At 46.3% G+C, this 17,918-nt stretch overlaps 2 protein-coding genes across 5 annotated transcripts in view; one reads left to right on the forward strand and one right to left on the reverse strand.

Annotated features, from left to right (window-relative positions):
* PCSK7 (proprotein convertase subtilisin/kexin type 7) overlaps nucleotides 1-10,250 on the forward strand; it is a 25,662-nt gene extending 15,412 nt beyond the window's left edge. For all 4 annotated transcript variants that reach the window (XM_074304165.1, XM_074304162.1, XM_074304164.1 and 1 more), the window contains exons 11-17: nucleotides 232-339; nucleotides 971-1,073; nucleotides 6,766-6,922; nucleotides 7,318-7,412; nucleotides 7,936-8,029; nucleotides 8,337-8,454; nucleotides 8,664-10,250. In XM_074304165.1, coding sequence (XP_074160266.1) covers nucleotides 232-339; nucleotides 971-1,073; nucleotides 6,766-6,922; nucleotides 7,318-7,412; nucleotides 7,936-8,029; nucleotides 8,337-8,454; nucleotides 8,664-9,035 — 1,047 coding nt within the window. In that variant the 3' untranslated portion in view covers nucleotides 9,036-10,250. The remainder of the gene's footprint in view (nucleotides 1-231; nucleotides 340-970; nucleotides 1,074-6,765; nucleotides 6,923-7,317; nucleotides 7,413-7,935; nucleotides 8,030-8,336; nucleotides 8,455-8,663) is intronic.
* On the reverse strand, nucleotides 10,122-17,322 carry TAGLN (transgelin). Its single transcript, XM_074304173.1, has 5 exons — nucleotides 16,979-17,322; nucleotides 11,938-12,129; nucleotides 11,650-11,827; nucleotides 11,298-11,400; nucleotides 10,122-11,026 (listed from the first exon to the last, which is right to left on the reverse strand). Exons 2-5 carry the CDS (start codon nucleotides 12,115-12,117, stop codon nucleotides 10,882-10,884), a joined length of 606 nt encoding a protein of 201 aa, XP_074160274.1. The 5' UTR covers nucleotides 12,118-12,129; nucleotides 16,979-17,322; the 3' UTR covers nucleotides 10,122-10,881.
* Nucleotides 17,323-17,918: the final 596 nt, after the last annotated feature.

Genomic DNA, 17,918 nt, shown 5'->3' on the forward strand with positions numbered 1-17,918 from the left:
TGAGTCAAAAATTCATCCATATCTGTCCCTGATTGGCTAGACAAGTAGAACTTAGGCTAGATTCCTTGTCTGTGGTACCTGTGTATTCTTGTTCCAAAAAAGTTTGTTCTAAATTCCCATTCTAGAAAGTCCGTTCTTTATGACCTTCTGAGAGGGCTGGGTGATGATGGCTGTGATACAGAGAGAGTTAAATTCCTCTCCAGGTTCTCACTAGGTCTGGATTCTTTTCAGTACGAAGATCGCCGTGCAGTCTGGAACACCAATGAGGCTGGCTTCAGCCACAGTCACCAGCATGGCTTTGGTTTGCTCAATGCTTGGAGGCTTGTCAATGCTGCCAAAGTGAGTATGAGAGATATCTTGTCCAAAATCCCCTAAGTCCAAAAAAGAGAAAAATAGAGTAGACCTATAGGTACCCTTTGTATATACCTACAGATATGGACCGTAAGAAAAACCCTAAAAATACATTAGAGAAATATATCCTAAATGCTTTATTATGATGAAAATAAAAGAGAATTACCGGGGTAATGAAAAGTGAAGGAGAGGACACACTCTTCATTTATTAGCCCTTATGTGAATTTAGATACTCATAAACATTCAACCCAGCTATAGTCCATTTTAGAGATAGAAAAATTAGTCTAATTCTAGGTAGCCTAAGCTAGCAGTAGCAGGACTCTTATCAAAAGCTTCCTTAGTCTCAGTGTGTTCTGTTTCTCATCTTTGATCCAGTACCTAACTTTCACCTCCTATCAATTAGCCGGGAGTCATAGGGAGTATTTTAGGGATGTCAATGAAACACTCTTGGCAATTTGTGAAGGGTATAAGAGGAAGTGTAGCAAAAGGGGAAAAGCAGAGATCCTTCTAAATACCAATTCAGGTATTTGAGAGCTGTATTCTATAGGGCAGTGATGTTAAATAGAGTGTCTGTTGACCTGTGTTTATTCCCTACTTTCTCTGTGCTTTCCTTTAATAGATCTGGACATCGGTCCCTTACTTAGCTTCATACATAAGTCCCATATTAAAAGAGAACAAAAGAATCCCAGTGTCCCCCCACTCCCTGGAAGTCCTATGGAATGGTAAGTAACCAGCAGAGAAAGGGTTAATATTAATCTTGAGCTTGAAATTTGGGGCGGGTGGTGTGGAAGTTAAGCCAGTTTCCCCTCCCCCATTGGGATAGCTGAGACCCAGCCAAACCTGTGCAGTTTTCTTTGACCATTTTAGGACATGTTGCTGCTTCTGAGTTGGCTGGCCCTTTGCTGCTTAAACAAGACCTTTCTCTTTAGTTGCTACTAGTGGAAAGGGAGTAGCTGAGCAGACTATTGGAAAGGCTGCTAGGAGGGGTGAAATTATGGCAGGAAAAGATTAGACAGAATTTAGGGATAGTTCCCTTGAAATCCCTAAGGTCCTTTGCCTTGGCTTCCCAGGCCAGGAGTTGTTTGTCCTCTCCTTAATTTGTGGTCTATCCTTTAGGTTAGATTAATGAAAAAGCTTTCTGTTTGGTATTGTTTTTTTTTTTCTTTGACTTAGGAAGACTACAGAGTTTTCTTTTGTTGGGAAATAGTATAGAGGAGGCTAATGAGGTCTCTCTGAACTGAGTCTCCCCACTTAACTTCAGAGGATCATGTCATAGATCTGGATTGTATGGGACCTTAGTGCCCATATAGTCTGAGCCCTTTATTTTACAGATGAGAAAATAGAGGCATACAGATTAAGGGATTTATCCAAGGCTATAAAAGTAGTAAATGTTAGAGTACTCAAGATAAGAAGCAAGAGCATTTTCCAAATAGGAGAAAGGAAAGAGAGCACATAGTAATTAAGCTGCCCACTATGTGCCAGGCACTATGGGAAATGTTTTACAAATAATATTTCATTTGATCTTCAAAACAAGCCTGTGACATAGAAGCTGTTAACATCCCCATTTTGCAGTTGAGGCAATTCAGGCAGACTGTTGTTAAGTGACTTGCCCAGCATTATATGACTAATAGGCATCCAAAACCCAGTACTTCATCCTCTATGCCATCCCTCTGCCTAAAATGGGACTAGGAAGATACAGCCCTTAAACAGTGATAAAGCTGACACTAATTCCTATGGGAAAGGACTGCTGGACTATTCTTCCAGATCTTAGTTCCAATACTGATTGCTACACACTGCTGTTTGTATGACCACTGGCAAGTCAGTTAACCTTGCAGCCTCAAGTTCTTCATTGGTAAAAAGGAGATGATAATATTTACCTTACCTTAGAAGGTTGTTGTGAGGGAAATGCTTTTGAAAAATTACTATAGATTTGTTAACACAATTCAACAGAGACCACATGACAAAGTCAATAGAGAGCCAGTCTCAAAGTCAGGTGGTTCAAGGTTTAAGTATGTGACACATCCTTTTGTAGGATTTTGGACAAATCACTTGGCTTTTCTGTACTCTAGGCAACTCTCTATAACAGCAAGTTAAAAATGTGCATCGCTGAAGGAAATTTGTATTAGGGATTCCCTAAGAGAATGAAATCAAATCTGAGCCAAAAAAACTTAGAACTCAGCCAGAGTTTATAAGAAAGGAGAAAGATAAAAGATATGATCAGAGTAGGATTAATTTGGGGAAAACAGAAGTGAACTAAAAAGTGAGAATGGGCCATTCTCCATTTTAGAAGCTTTTCATGGAAGCAACTGGGTCTTTCTGTCTCCCTCAGCCATCTTTGTATTCTGTTTTTCACTACATAGAAGAAAAAGTAAGGGTGTGCTTAATTTAATTTCTCACAAAAGGAATCCTAACTTGGAATGTTTAGAAAGCAACTGCTTAGAGCAGAGAAGTGAATGTTCTTGGGAATTTGACCAATTGGAGCCCCTTGACATTGGGCTCAGGCATTTTTGAACTTTTCACCCTAAGTTTCCTCCTCTGTAACATGAAAGGGTTGAAATAGATGAGCCTTAACATCTCTTCCAGTCTCAGGTTTTATGATTCACAGTGAACAAGAGCTCTTCCCCCATGCCATTTATCCAATTATTAATTGGACTAATTAATTACATATAAATTTATCCAGATTCTTCTAGGTCTAAGCTTGTTTTTGTCATTAGAGAATATCATATCTAAGTAGAAAAATGAGAGGAGAGGAGGGGACTCATAGAGCTCTTTTTGGAGAACAAAGAATCTAAATTTGGGGCTCCCTTCCCTGTTGAATGAATGCTTTCCCTTGGATACTACCTGTAGTTCCCTCCAAATAGGAACCCAGCCAGCCAACAAGTTGCAAACCCCTAGAAGGAAGAATAGGATATGGCAGTGTTGTGATCCTGTCTAGAGCTGGAAGGAAGTGTAGAGGAGTCTCATCTTGTTCTTTGTCACCCTGACCAGGAACTCCTTAGGCTCTTTGTGATTCTGTTGGCTCTCAGCCTTCTTTTTCCCTCAGATCTGCTCAGTGGCCAATCTACTTTCCCTGAGTCGTGATGATTCATTGTCTGAAAGGAAAGGCTACATTTAGTCCTGTTAATGGGAATAGAGAGAATTGAACTCTTGAGATAAAAGGGAAGTATTAAGAACCAGAAACTGGGGCTAACTGGACGTTGTGAGGGAATGGGGAGGGGGGAATTTTCCACATACACTTTACTTTTTTTTATTACAACCTACTCCTGATGTCCCTACAATTTGTCTAATGTCATTACCACTAACATAAACTGCTCCAAGTTCATCAGTGTCTACCTAATGGCCAAATCAAATGATTTTTTTTTTTTTTTAACTTAAAAGTACTATAGAACTGTTAACATAGCTCAACAGAGATGGCATCACAGAATAAATAGAAGACCAGTCTTAAGTCAGGTAGATCTAAGTTTAAGTACATATGTGTTATGACACATACATGATAAATAGGCTTCTCAGTATGCTAGTAACCTCTCTAGTACCCATGAGCTTTAATATCTCTTCTAGTTGTCAGGAACAAGAACTTTTTCCCTATAAAATCCAACAAATTTATCCAGATCATTGTAGAGCTAAGTAGCTACTTGTTTTTTTGTCATTAACCTTTAAGTATTTGTCTTTCTTAACCTTCCTGCTACATTTGACTTCCATCTTTCTTTGAAACCTCCTCTTCTCTGATTGTGACACCTGACTATTCAGGGGGCTATTTCTCTAACAGATTTCTTTGTCTCTTCTGCTTGCTACTCTTTCTTCTCCCCAACTCTGGATATTTTTTTCAAGGTCTTGCGCCATTTGCCAATGACATATGGTGTCACTGAATCAATCAGTGAATTGATAAATTCACATTGGGATGTATATTCATAAGTATATTAGCACATAGCTGCTTTCTGGGTTCTTTGCTGCTCCACAGCAGGCCAGGTAACTTTACTTGGACCCTAAATCCTGTTAACTTCAGGTTCCCAACCTCATCTCAATGGAATTTTCCTTTTTTGTTTCTACTCTCTAACATCTTGTCCAGCTTCACTTGGGTGACCCAGCTGCACCTGAACTAGTTCTCATCTCCCCATCTCGTGTCTGGTTTTCCCTATTTCTCTCCAAGACATTGCCATTCTTCCCATCCTTTCCATTGTTTTATCTGATATAGTAACTCCCTGAAACAATTCTTTTTTTCTTTTTTTTTTGACAAGGCAATTAGGGTTAAGTTACTTGCCTAGGGTCACACAGCTAATGTTAATTGTCTGAAGCTAGATTTAATTTTTTGGGGTGGGGAAGAGCAGCCCAAGATGGCGTGAAAGGGCAGTAACTTGGCTGAGCTCACTCCAAACCCAAACACTATTAAATAATGCCACAAAACAATTCCTGGAGCATCAGAACCCACAAAAGGATGGAGGGAAATAATTTTCCAGCCAAAGTCAACTTAATCGTCAGAAAAGGTCTGTCACATCTATATGAGAGTGGAACACAGTCCAGACCAGGCTCTACCAACACAGGCCTAGTCCCAGCAAAGATCCAGCTCCAGCAAATGATTCAGTTGCTGCATCTGGGGCTTTCAGCCCCAAGAAAGGGGAGTCAAATAGCTGGTCAGAAGGAAATTACAGGAGCTCTTTGCTAGCACTGATACTGAGGGCAGGACTTTGTCTTTTTGCTCTCACTTAGTTCCTGGTTACAGTCCTAGGTCGTAGTTTCAGGAGGAGCACTAGCACACTAGAGCTTGCAGCTACAGGGAAGCAGAAACCATTGTAACAGTTCCAAGGCAGAAAAGAGTGCATGTGGTCTCCAATAGGCCAGGAAAGTGTCTCCTTAGATCACACCACCTTGAAGGAACTGAAAACTTACAGGTCCCTAAAAGTATCTCTGGAAATAGCTGTACAAAATTCTTGAAGCTTGAGACAGTGGCCCCCTCCACCCTGAAAGTAAAGACCTACTTTAACAAAGAGTTAAAAGTCAAGTAATAGGCTGGGGAAATGAGCAGATAACAGAAAAACAATTCTGATCATAGAAAGTTACTATGGTGACAGGAAAGATTAAAACAGACTCAGAAGAAGATAGCAAAATCAAAGAAAAATACAAATTGGTCTCAAGCCATGAAAGAGCTCAAAAGGGATTTTTAAAACTTAAGTAAGAGAAATAAAGGAAAAATTGGAAAGAAAAATGGGGTGATGCAAGAAAAGCATAAACAGGCTTGGTAAAGGAAACTTTAAAAAATACTAAAGAAAATGACACCTTAAAAAAAATTAGATTAAGCCAGACAGTAAAAGAGGTACAAAAGCCAATAGGGAGAAGAATACCTTAAAAAGCAGGATGGACCAAATGGAGAAAGAGGCACAAAAATTCATTGGGAAAAAAACTACTTAAAAAGTAGAATTGGCCAAAAGAAATAGGAAATACAAATGCTCATTGAAGAAAATAATTTCTTAAAAATTATAATTGAACAAATGGAAATTAATGGCTGTATGAGAAATCAATAAATAATAAAATAAAAGCAAAGAATTTTTTAAAAATAGAAGACAATGTGAAATATCTCATTGGAAAAACAACCTCAAAAAGTAGATCCAGAAGAGAATCTAAAAGTTATTGGACCATCTGAAAATTGCTTTTGTATTCTAGAACCAGAGGGTAGAATGGAACTTGAAAGCATCCAACCTCTGAAAGAGATCATAAAATGAAAACTCCAAGGAGTGTTATAATCAAATTCAAGAGCTCCCAAGTCAAAGAGAAAAAACTGCAAGCACCCCCAAAAAAAAATTTAAGTATCATGGAGTCACAGTCAAGATGATACAGGATTTATCAGGTTTTACATTAAAGGATCAGAGGGCTTGGAATATGATATTCTGGAGAACAAAGAGAAAACACCAGAAGTTAATTTAGAAGAACTGGGTTTGAACCCCTGCTCTGACAGTGACTACAAGTTCTTGAGACCTTTCCAAGTATCAGTTTTTTCATCTATGAAATGGGTTTGAATAATACTTGAATTACCTACATTACAGGCAGGTGGTTATTCTGGAAGTACTTAAACCCCCAAATATTGTAAACTTTTTTTCTCTATTCATTATATATTTACTTTCTATATATATATTATTTTGCTTCAGTTTAGTATTTATAGCATGTGTTTTTTTCTAACCAGACTATTCATTTTTAACATTTAACGCACATTTATTGAGCACCTACTGTGTCCAAATCATACTAACATTGTTTGTTAGTATGATTTGGACACAGTAGGTGCTCAATAAATGTGCATTAAATGTAAGAGTGTTGAGTGAAGTTCTCCTCAAGAAGGGAAATAATTTGGAGTGTTTTGGCATTTATTGAGTGGAAGTTGGGATTTGTATATTGTGTTTATGGATTTCATTGATTGGCTTCTTACAGTTAGCAAGAGTGACCTGGAGATGTCAGGGCTGAGGACCCTAGAGCACGTAGCGGTGACTGTCTCCATCACCCACCCCTGTCGAGGTAGCTTAGAGCTGAAGCTCTTTTGTCCCAGTGGCATGATGTCCCTAATTGGTGCCCCACGAACCCTGGACAAGTATGTATATCCCCAGATCTAACACAGGCCCCTTGCCTCCTCATCTCCCCTTTGCCCTCTGCTTTCTTTTTACAGCACAGGAAATAATATTTCTGGTTGGAGGTGGAGATGGGGGGAGAGAACCTCCAAGAAGAAGTTAGGGTACTGCTTGATCTTCAAACTTGGTAGTGTCTTCTGGAGACATAGACATCAGCTTATAAATCTGCTTATTTCCTGGGAAGGAAAGCCCAAGCTAACTCTGAGTGTACCACACTTGGGAATACTTTTAGGCCACCCTCTTAGGCCCTCTCCCCCAGCCAGCAATGCTATATGCAACAGGTGCATAATGCTTCTGGGATGGAAGAGACTGTGAGCTGTGTCCTATCCTCCCTGCTCTCTCTTCTGCTTTTCTGTAGAGACCCCGGTGGCTTCAACGATTGGACCTTCTCCACGGTTCGGTGCTGGGGGGAGCGTGCCCAGGGCATATATAAACTTGTCATCAGGGATGTGGGTAAGCCTCCTTTTTTTCCCCAGAGCCATGCCTGGCACAATGGAATGAGTCTTCCAGTATCTTAAAATTCCATGACAGAGTGGTCCTATTTCCACTTTGAGAAAACAGAATGGCCAAGGGGCAGAGGTAGAAAGCATGAGGAGTGTCTATTCAGTGGATATTGAACTGGCTCAGTTTCAATTCACTTTGTACTTCCTAATACCTCAGGAGAAGTGAGCTATTTCTGTTCAGACTGTGACTGTTTCTGGCTGGAGCATTTCAGGAACTTTTCCTATTCATTCATCTTTATGTTATCCCTAGCAGGCTGGCAGAGGATGGATTTGTTATTCCCATTATATTGGGAAATGATTGGGCAAAGTTACAAAGTAACTTAAAGTCACCCGGTGACTTGTAGTGAGCCCAGTGTTCTGGTGCTTCAGAACTGCTCCGGGGCTCTAGAAGTCTGCCAGGGCAGCTCCTTCTCCTTTGACAGGACCAGACCAGGTATGACTCAGGGCTCCTCTGCCCTCTCCTTCTTCCTTAGGGGATGAGCCCCTCCAAGCTGGGGCCCTTCAGCAGTGGCAGCTGACGCTCTATGGCTCTGTGTGGAGTCCGGCTGACATCAGAGAAAGGCAAAGGTAGGACTGACTTTGGCCTCTGTGTGCCCAGTGCCTCACACAGTGTCGGGTACATCATGAACACTTGGTGACTGCTTATTTGTGGCCTGCAGAGGGCTTGAGGCTTAGTCAGGCCACCCAGGGGCCAGCCCTTGGAAATATGGGAGCTCAGTAACCAGGAGGAGGCGTGGGGATTAGAGCCATGGACCCACTTGAGGCTTGTCCTCCCCTTCCACTTCCCCCAGCCATAGGACAAGTAGGGCTGTGGGTGGGGGAGGTCTCGGCCTATCATTTTCAGTTGAATGTTCTTTATTCCTCTCCCCTATAGGCAGCTGGAGGATGCCATGAGTGGGAAGTATCTGCACGACGGTTTCTCTCTGCCCTGCCCCCCTGGACTAGACATCCCTGAGGATGAGAGCTACACCATGACTCCCAATACCCTCAAGGTACCCAGGCTCAGCCAGGTCTCTGAGTGTTGGCAGGAATGGTTTAGGGTGGGCTGGTGCCCAAGATTCAAGGAGGTTCAGGGGGTGGAGAAACTGAAGCTTGGGGTCCTGGAAGTAGTTCTGGTTAGGGTCCCTGCCCCAACCAGCTCTTCCAGTCCAGAGTCCAGAAGGGACACCAGCCTCTGATCATGGGTGTTTGGGTCCCCCAGACCCTGATGCTGCTGGGCTGCTTTGCCGTCTTCTGGACCCTCTACTACCTGCTAGAGGTGTATCTGAGCCAGAGGGATGTGACCTTTGACCTAGCCTGCACAGGCGGCCGCTGCTGGTGGCTCCAGAGCAGCCGCAAGGCGTTGGAGGAGGGAACGGAGCTGGAATCGGTGCCTCTGTACCACTGCAAGGACACGGGTGAGGCTGATACCGATGTGGAGGACTACTCTCCCTCTTCTGGCCTTCAGGCCCCTGATCTGTTGGGTCAGAGCAACTGGAGCCTGGTCCAGGGCAGGGACAGACTGCCAGAACTCGCCCATCCAAACCTCCAACCTGACCTGCTTCACAGGGAGCAGGAACAACAGGTGTGCTGACTCAACGGCACAGCAGACTCAGGACAGAATTTGCACAGTCCCTGAGCCCTGACTTCTGCTGGGGAGGGGCAGGAAACAGAAGCCCAGAGGAGCTGCCTTCACCCTCTCTGGAGGTTTCCAGGCTGAGCTAGGAGACCTAGAGCCAAGTCACATCTCCTCTGTTTCTAAAATCCTGGAGGGCTACAAGACCCTGTTTGTCCTCTTCCCTCACTCCACCCAGCTCAAGTAGGGCACAGGTCCCTTACTCTGAGGCCCAGGGGGCTTCCAAGGTGCACAGTCCAGAAAAGGGGTCCCCCAAGCTCAGATGAGAATGGAGGACACACAGCATCACAGCTTGGAAGATCAGTTTGTAGCCAGAAAATACAGGAAGTGGGCCCCAGGCCAAGCAGGCCCTCTGTGCTGGGGGTGTGGAAAGGGAAAGTCCTAACTGTGCCAGCTTGGACAAAAAAGGGACCTGCCGCCACTGAAGCAGAATTTCAGAAGAAACAAGTGGAGGGTGCCTGAGAACTTGTTTTGGGGAGAAGGTGCAGAAATGCATGCTGGGGATATCAAGGACCTTCCCTTAGGTGATTTCCCTCCCCCGTACATTTTTTTTAAAGAGCCAGAAGCAGGGGAAGACTCGTACTTCTCCCCCCGATTGCTATTCAAACTGCCACTCCTCCATCTTTCCTCCTGAAATTTGTACTTTAGGCCTTCCCAAGGGAGGTTTAACCTTGGCCCAGGTTATTGTGGCCCAGGGAACTGGCCCTGCCTTGAATGAGCTGCCTTTACTCTCCTCCCCCAGCATCTCAAAGAGCAGCCACTTGCTACTTGGTCTACTCAGCCCTCCTTGAGAAGTAGTCCTAAGTCCCAGATGGGCCTGAAAGGGAGATTTCATAGAGGCCATGCTGGGGAAGCAAGTAGGCAGGTGCGCTGGGATGTTGTGGGAGAACAACCCAGGGTATGGAGAGAGGTCTTGTCCCCTGGGATGTGCCCAGGGAAGCAGAGGCTGGGCCCCTAGGAGATAATGGCATACCTCTCAGGTTTTCTGTTCTCCCCAGCCTGGGCTGCCTCCCTCATTCAGAGTTGGTTTGTTGGTTTGAAGTATTTTTTTAAGGGCTTAAATTTATTTTTCTCTTTTCACAACAACATTTTGTTGATTTTTTTTTTCTTTCTTTTTTTTTTTTTCTTTTTTTTTCTGCACAGCTTTTCCAAAATAAAAACCTACTTAGCCAACCTTAGACTCTGAGCTGGTCAATATACTCCCTGATTCCTCATTTAAATCGCAGATCCTGTATCTGCACTCTGATTCAATCAAAACCAAGCTTGGGGCACCTCCTCTTTCTCTACCCAGTCCAGGACTTTGTATGAACTCTCAGCATGGCAGGGCACATAGTAGGTCTGGTCCCTCCCCTCCCATCCCCAGCACTACCTAAGGGCTTACCACAAATCAAGATTGCTAGGCTAGCCACCAGGTGTGAAAAAAGATTGACATAATATTTTTTCTTCTAAATTTTAACTCCCAAAATACCAATGTACAAAATGGAGCATGGAGTGGGGTGGGGTAGGGGGAGAGCATGGACTGGAAGTTCCTTCTTTGAGCTGTTGTCTTTTTCAAAGAGGACATGACTAGTCCCCAACCTAGCCTCTCTCTCAGGGGAAGTGGTAGAAGATTGTTGTGGAGATTAGGAAGAGGATTTTGGTTGGGCCAGGGAAGGGTGCTTTAGGATAGAGAGAGAGCCGCCCTGAGGAGGCAGGCGGCCTCCAAGCTTGGTCAAGGCTGGGACTGCACAGGGGGTGGGGCGAGGCAGGCGAGCTAGGCTTGCTGCAGCTGAGGAGTTGAGGCAGGGGCCGGCGTCCCAGCCCTCTAACTGATGATCTGCCGGGGCCGCCCGTAGCCTGTCATGCCAGCCTGGGAGGCTCCCCTGTTACTGCCCATCTGTAGGCCGATGACATGCTTGCCTTCTTGGAGCTGGCTATCTGTGAATTCCCTCTTGTGCTCCTGGGCTTTCCTGGGGACAGAAGAGTAAGGTTAAAGGACCTGGATATATATATATATATGGTCTTTCCATACTTCCCACACTTTGTCTTCTGTCCATCAACCTCCTCTTGTTCTCTTTCCCGTTTCCTTGCCTTCTCTCCTTGCTTTTTTCTCTACCCTTAGACAATGAGCTGCCCTATAGTCAATAAGGGTAGGTGACTTCAACTAATCAATATATCGCACTCCCATCCACCAGTTTCTGTAGTACTGAACTACCTGGGGAAATCCCAGAAATTACATACTTCATGAACCAGTTGGGATCTCCACGGTAGTGGCCATCATTCTTGGTCACTGCCAGGCTTCCTAGTGCCATCAGAGTTCTCTGCACAGCTGCCAGGTCTTTACCTGAAGGAGGGAAGAGGAAAGCGGTCATTTATTTGGTCCAATACAGATGACCAAAGTGGGGACAAGGATAAGCTCCTCAGGACATGTTTCCTTGATTATGCCCAACCTTCTTGTCCTTGCTTGGTATTTCATTTTCCTTTCTTCAGATTTGCAGCCTTCCCATCTACTTCACCATTTTCCTTTCCTTTCTCCATCCCGTGGCCCCAGCTTTCTATCTCTGCCTACACAGTCAGTCCCTCTTCTCCATACCTTCAAAGAGGTCAACAGTCTGGAACATGTCAGTCTTGGTGACCCCATAATCCTCAGCTGCCTTCAGGAACTGAGCCACCTGTTCCATCTGCTTGAAGACCATGGTGGGTGGATTCTCAGGTACCTTCACTGGCTTGGAACCCTCAGGGTGCAGGCTGTTCACCAGCTTGCTCAGGATCTGCCCGGCACAAGACACAAGTCAGCCCTGATGGCTGGCCCCAGGCTCTACACCCCCAGACCCAGTGCCCAGAAAGCTGCTTGGTCCATCAGGCTTAGGGCAAAACTCACCACTCCGTTCTTCAGCCAGACTTGGAAGCCCAGTCGCCCTCGATCGGGACGGCCCACTTCAGAGCCACACTGCACAATAATCCATTCCACCAACCGCTCCTCAAGCTCGTCATCATACTTCTTCTCGATCTTGGACTGCACTTCCCGGCTCATGCCATAGGAGGGGCCTTTGTTTGCCATGCTGGGTGAGAGCTAGGGACAAGAACGGAGATGAATGATGAGTGGTTATCTACTCCACTCCCTGCTTTAGTGACTCACCGGGTCCCCAGGCAGTAGCATTTTAAGACATTTTGTATTTTTCCAACCCTTCCAACTAGTGGGAGAGTCAGGATGAGCAATCTTCTTGGCTTCCCCGAAAATTGACAGAAGAATCTCTTAGATGGCATGGAACTCTGGAGGTTATAGCTTTTGAGCTAAAAAGGATCTTAGAAATTACCTACTCTAACTACTTTTTAGACATGGAAACTGAGACTCAAAGAGGAAGAAATGGATTTGCCCTATGCAAATCACACAGGGAATCAATAATAAAGATAGGATTCAAATCCAGATCCTCAAATGTAGCACTCATTCCTCCAAGGTATTGTTTCCTCTTTCCCTTCCAGGGCTGGGTCTCTGAAGTATTGCTGAGAGATCCAGAATGGAAAAAGAATCTGCTACACTCTAGTCCCAGAGCCCTCAGGCTGTAAAAAGGATTTATTTGTTATTCTCTTTTTTTTTTTTTTTTTTTTTTTAAGATGGGTAGGTAAGTAGCCTGGAGGAAAGCAATCCTAGCTATGACTTCTACTAATCTTATGGGCTTCTAGGAATATCTACTCTATTGGATAATCAAGCACTGCCCCAATCTCCACAAGGCATCAACTTGGTCCTCTAACCACTGACCATCATTCTGATACCTCTCTCTGTCTGGAACAGACTCCATCCATCACACCTTACCACTGGTCCTAGGGCACCCCAACCTGAAGCCCGGTGGCTGCGGCAAGATGCCTTGGGTTATCATTAACCCAAGCAGGGGAAGTAACATTTAGAGACGGAATCAAGATATAATCACAGAGAAAGTGTCCCTAGGAAGTAAGGAAACCTTGAAGTCAAAGGTCACAGGAAACAAAAGATTATATTGCTCAGAGCCAAGTTAAACTATTGGGTTCTTGCTATCTTTTATCTCATCTGATCAACTTCTGCTAAAGTGTTCCAGCCTCTGGAGCCAAGCTAAACCATCTGATACTCCTATCTTTTATCTCATCACCCATGGCTCAAAAATAGGAGCCAGGACTCCAGACCTCCCCTAGATCCCTTCCTAACCCTCTCCCCTTGACTAGCTAGCAGAGGCTCAGTCTCTGCCCCACGAGGGTTGGAAGCTAATTCTTGGGGAGAGTGACCAGCTTGAACTGGAAGTTAACCCTGGTCTCCCTTCTCAGTGTCCCACCTCACTCCTCAGGGCGCTCAGTTAAATAGCCATAGCAGTTTAGAAACCAGAAGCCCTCCTAGGGGCTACAAGAGAACTCTGGATGATCTGTCCACAGCATAGGAGCCCCTGTCCCCATCCTCCCATTTTCTCCAACTTCTGACTACTGTTCTCCATACTATCCCTGAGCACCAGAAATGGAAAATAGCTCTGGACTCAGGGTGAAAGAAACCCTGTTACTGGCAGGCAGAAACATTGGGATGGTTGGGTGGGAAGGACAAGGCAAGGAACTGAACCTGAATAGGCTAAACAGCACAGGGGCAATAAAAGTTTTTTGCTGAATGAATGAGGCTATGACTCATGGCTATGAAGATGTGGCCATGTGCTCAAGGGTCTTCCTATCTGAAAGGATTATTGGTACTAGAAGGAGTGAAAGATTGAGAGTTTGGATTTGAACTCTATCTCTGTAATTTACTAGGTATGTCCCCTTATTTAATTTATGCCACTTTTCTAAGCCTCAGTGTTATCTGTAAAATGAAAGGGAAAAATGAAGAGACTACCTTAGATGATCTCTAAGATTCCTTCCAGCTATAAAAATTTGATTCTATGAAATCAAACCTAACTCATGCTGATGAATGATGAGTGAAGGCAGGTGGGATAAAGGGAAGAGACAATAATTGTATGAGGCATATAGGCAAAGTCGTTCTTCCTCATACTCCCAGAACCCCACCTTGTCACCAACTCAGCTTAGGTGTCCATATAGGACAGGGAAGAGGATCAATAGAATGTTGGAAGTGTAGAGCCCATGCATACAAGGAAGTTCCCTTACTCTCAGTCCAGCCACAAGCTGGTTTCCAGCTGCCTGGTCAATACCACTAAATGAGACAAATTTCCTAGTGCCATCAGGAAGGCCTTAGACTGAATCAGAAAACTTCAATTTTAAGATCTTGGGAACTTCATTTTATTGAAGAAACTGCTACGCAAGAGTGGCTTGCTTAAAGTCACACAAGTCACAAGTTGGTGTTGATGTTCAGTTGTTTCAGTGGTGTGAGACCCCATTAGGGGTTCTCTTGGCTAAGATGCTAGTGTGGTTTGCTATTCCTTCTCCAGCTCATTTTACAGATGAGGAAACTGGGGCAAAAAGGGTTAAGTGACTTGCCAAAATCACCAGGGAGTATCTGAGGCTGGATTTGAATTCAGATCCTCCTGACTCCAGGGTCAGCACTCTAACCACTGCACTCCCTAGTTGCCCATGATCTCCAAATCTTGAACTGTGCTCTGCTTCTCCTGTGCAGTAGAGCAGTGCCCCAGTTGATCTCTAAAATCTACCTCTAAAATGCAATGATTCTGTGAAGACTCGACAATACTCACCTTTACCTATACAAAGACATTTCATCAGCACTCAGAACCCCCATCAATATCAGTAGATCTGAAAAGCTGACAGATTTGCCCACCTCCCAATGGAACCAAACAAGGCAGCTCTACCTATTTTCCTTTTTCTATCTCCCCATGCAACTCCTAGAAAACCAGAAATCAAGAGGTAAGGTAGAGCTAGAGTCAAAAGATAGAAATCAGTGCTATAGAATTTAAGGCTGCCTTCCAGGTCTAGGCCCTTCTTTTTTCCCCATTAATTTTGAAACTGATACTTAGTTGAAAATCTAGGACCAAACCCAGGGTATTCATTCAGTTGAAATATGGGAAGTTCATAGAACCTTGGCCCTTATCAGCTTTTTCTCCTTCCCACCTATGATGAGTTTTTGCATTTCAAAACTAAAGCATATGCTTTCCCCTATATTGTGCAGCCTTCTCTTTCCCCACAAAGCCCCTACTACCATTCAGTACATATTGATTGTCAGACTATGCAAAGGTGTCCCAGTCACTAAGGAAGAAGATATAACCCTATCCTTTAGAAGATAAACAGGAACTAAGAGAAAGCCTGTGCACTGTGATGGGCAGCCCTGATAAATGCACACACCTGTAGAGCTATACTGGGGACTGAAGGGACAAGGGAGAAAGAGAAAGCACCGGTTAGAGGAAGGAAGTGTTCCAACCATTTCTCCTTCCTCTATTTCTCCCTTCTCCCCAGGGATTATAGATGCAGATTCCCAAGAAATCTAAAGTCTGTTCTTCCAGCTACGTTTGTATATCTGACTATTCTAGGTCTACTACTAATCTTATTCCTGAGTTCTAGAATAAGTACGAACCTGGGGAGAATCAGTAGCCAAAGAGCAGGAGACTAAGAGTTTCTGTTTGCTTCCCCCACTCTTAACCAAAGGAATTATTTTTTCCTTTATTGATATTCCTTTGTTGTTTTCCTTTGATATTCCTTTATGTTGTTTCTTTATGTTAATCTAAGGAATTGAGAAGGGACCAGATTGACCCAAACGGAGGTTGGAGGGGGGATTTTTCTCCTTGATCTATGGGGAGCCCCGTAGGAGATGAACCCCTGGATCACTCTGTACTGTCTGGGCACTAAATAGTCTTCAGTCCGGCGCCATGAGCCCATCCAGAAGAGAGCGGCTCATCTGAGCACATCTGATAGGGGGTCCAGTGAAGCAGACAAACACGTCTGGATCCAAAGGACCACCCAGGGCGGAATTTTCCAGGTCCGCGCCCCGACGCCTTTTCCATAGTTACCAGCAGAGGGAGAAGCAAGAAGACTTGGGGAAGCTGCTCTAGGCCCCACCCTGCCCAGCCCCTTCCAGGAGAGTCCCGCCCCAAGCATCTAAACCCCACCTCTGCCTCCCGAGCTGTAGCGCCTGAAATTGGGGTTCCGTCACTGCCCCGGGTCTGGCTGTGATCCCCAGTTGGGGTTTGCTCAGCAAAGATACGGAGCGGTTTGCCATTTCCTTCTCCAGTTCCTTTTACAGATGGAGAAACTGAGGCACAGTCAAGTGACTTGCCAGTAAATGTCTGAGCTCACAAAGACTGTCTTTCTGACTCTCTAACTGCTGTACCCAGGCTAGTGCCCAGCCTCCCGCAGACGGGCTGCGTAAAGCTCCGGGGGGAGGGAGCTGTCCCAGGGGGTGCGCGGGGAGCCCAGTCCCGCCCCCTCAGGGTCTGCACCTGGCCACGCCGCCCGCCTCCAGAGGCCACCCCTTCAGCCCGGCTCATTCTATCCCCGGGCCTCTAGCGAAACTTTCACGCGGGGACTCCCACAGACAGCTCCTCGGGAAATCAGCCCCTCATTCCCTCGCCCTCTCCCCGGCCAGGACGCCCCGCAGAGACGGCCTCCCGGTCCCCACCGCTCGGTAACTCAGTTTGCCAAGTTCTCCCGAACTCCGCCATCCGTCCCCGGAACCTCCACGAGAGCCGGGCTCCAGGTGACAGCGCGGGCTCCGTCAGACTCGGGAGGGGAACGCTGCGGGGCCGTGGGGGTCCCTCCGGCTCTCCCACTCCTCGGGAGGGAAGGAGCTCCTTCCCGGAACTTGTTTTACTGGAAACACTCCTGCCTAGACTAAGTAAGGGGTGTGGTCCTTCCCCGAGCTGCGGGAGAGAGGGGATCACCTTACGGGCCCCGACCACCGCCGTCGCGGTCAGCCCGCGGCCTCCCCCTTCCGCGAACCTCCGTCTCCCCTCCCAGGGGCGCTCTTCTGGGTCCGGCCCAGCTCCCTCCATCCCCAGGACAAGCGCGCTTACCGGGACTTCTCAGAGATCGAAGAGGATGCTTTCTGGCCCGAGACACCGACGGACAGGACAGGGCGCTGGCTGGGCCGGGGGGTTTAAAAGGTCGGTGGTGGCCCAATGATGTCAATCCCCTCCCCCCGCCGCCCCCCCAGACAGCCCGCCCCGCTGGGAGAGAACCAGCCCCTTCCCCACACCCCCGGTGACTCTCCTCACAGGCTCCATATTTGGGGAAAGACACCAAGACCGAGCAATCTGCCGGGGGCTGCCCGAGACATTCCCTGCGTGCTTGAGAGATGGAGCTGGGAAGGGGCGGAGCCGGGCTGATGACAGAGAGCCGGGGAAAGCCTTTTATAGACAGGACTCTGCAGGCTTCCCCCGCTCGGGATGTTGGGGCTCCCTCCCCCCGCTTTGTTTACTTTCTCTGCTGTCCCCTTGGTATTGGCAGGGGGAGGGAGGCGAGAATCTGAGGGGAGCAGAGGGGTCTAACTTCTCCAAGGGTCAGCAAACCTCCGGAACTGTCCCCGGGCTATTCCATTTCTGTCTGGGGGAGTGGGCCGTGGGGAGCCGGCAAGGAGCCAGGTGGAGTGCAGTTTGGGAGTTAGGGTAGGTATCAGGGCCGGCTCCACTCTCCTTTGGGAGTTTTTAATGGAGATATGCCCTCCATACAGGGGGGAAAGATGAGGGGGCTGGAATTTAGGAGCTCCACAGTTATTGGACCAGTCCTCTGCTCCCCGGGACTCTTGCTCTGCCGCCTTGTCCCGGGCCACCTGAAGTCCTCCCCTGAGACTCCATCCTCGAAGGGATATGAAGTTGCGCCTGTAACGCTCCCAAACTCATATCCCTACTTCCTCACCCAGGACCCAACGGGGAGTCCATTCCCCAGGAAGATCCACCACCATTTCTGAGGACTCCCTTGGTCCTGGCCTCTGGAGTGCTTGGTGAGGCGGATGGG

The sequence above is a fragment of the Sminthopsis crassicaudata genome, chromosome 3 (assembly GCF_048593235.1).
Source record: "Sminthopsis crassicaudata isolate SCR6 chromosome 3, ASM4859323v1, whole genome shotgun sequence".
Classification (NCBI taxonomy): Eukaryota; Metazoa; Chordata; class Mammalia; order Dasyuromorphia; family Dasyuridae; genus Sminthopsis; species Sminthopsis crassicaudata.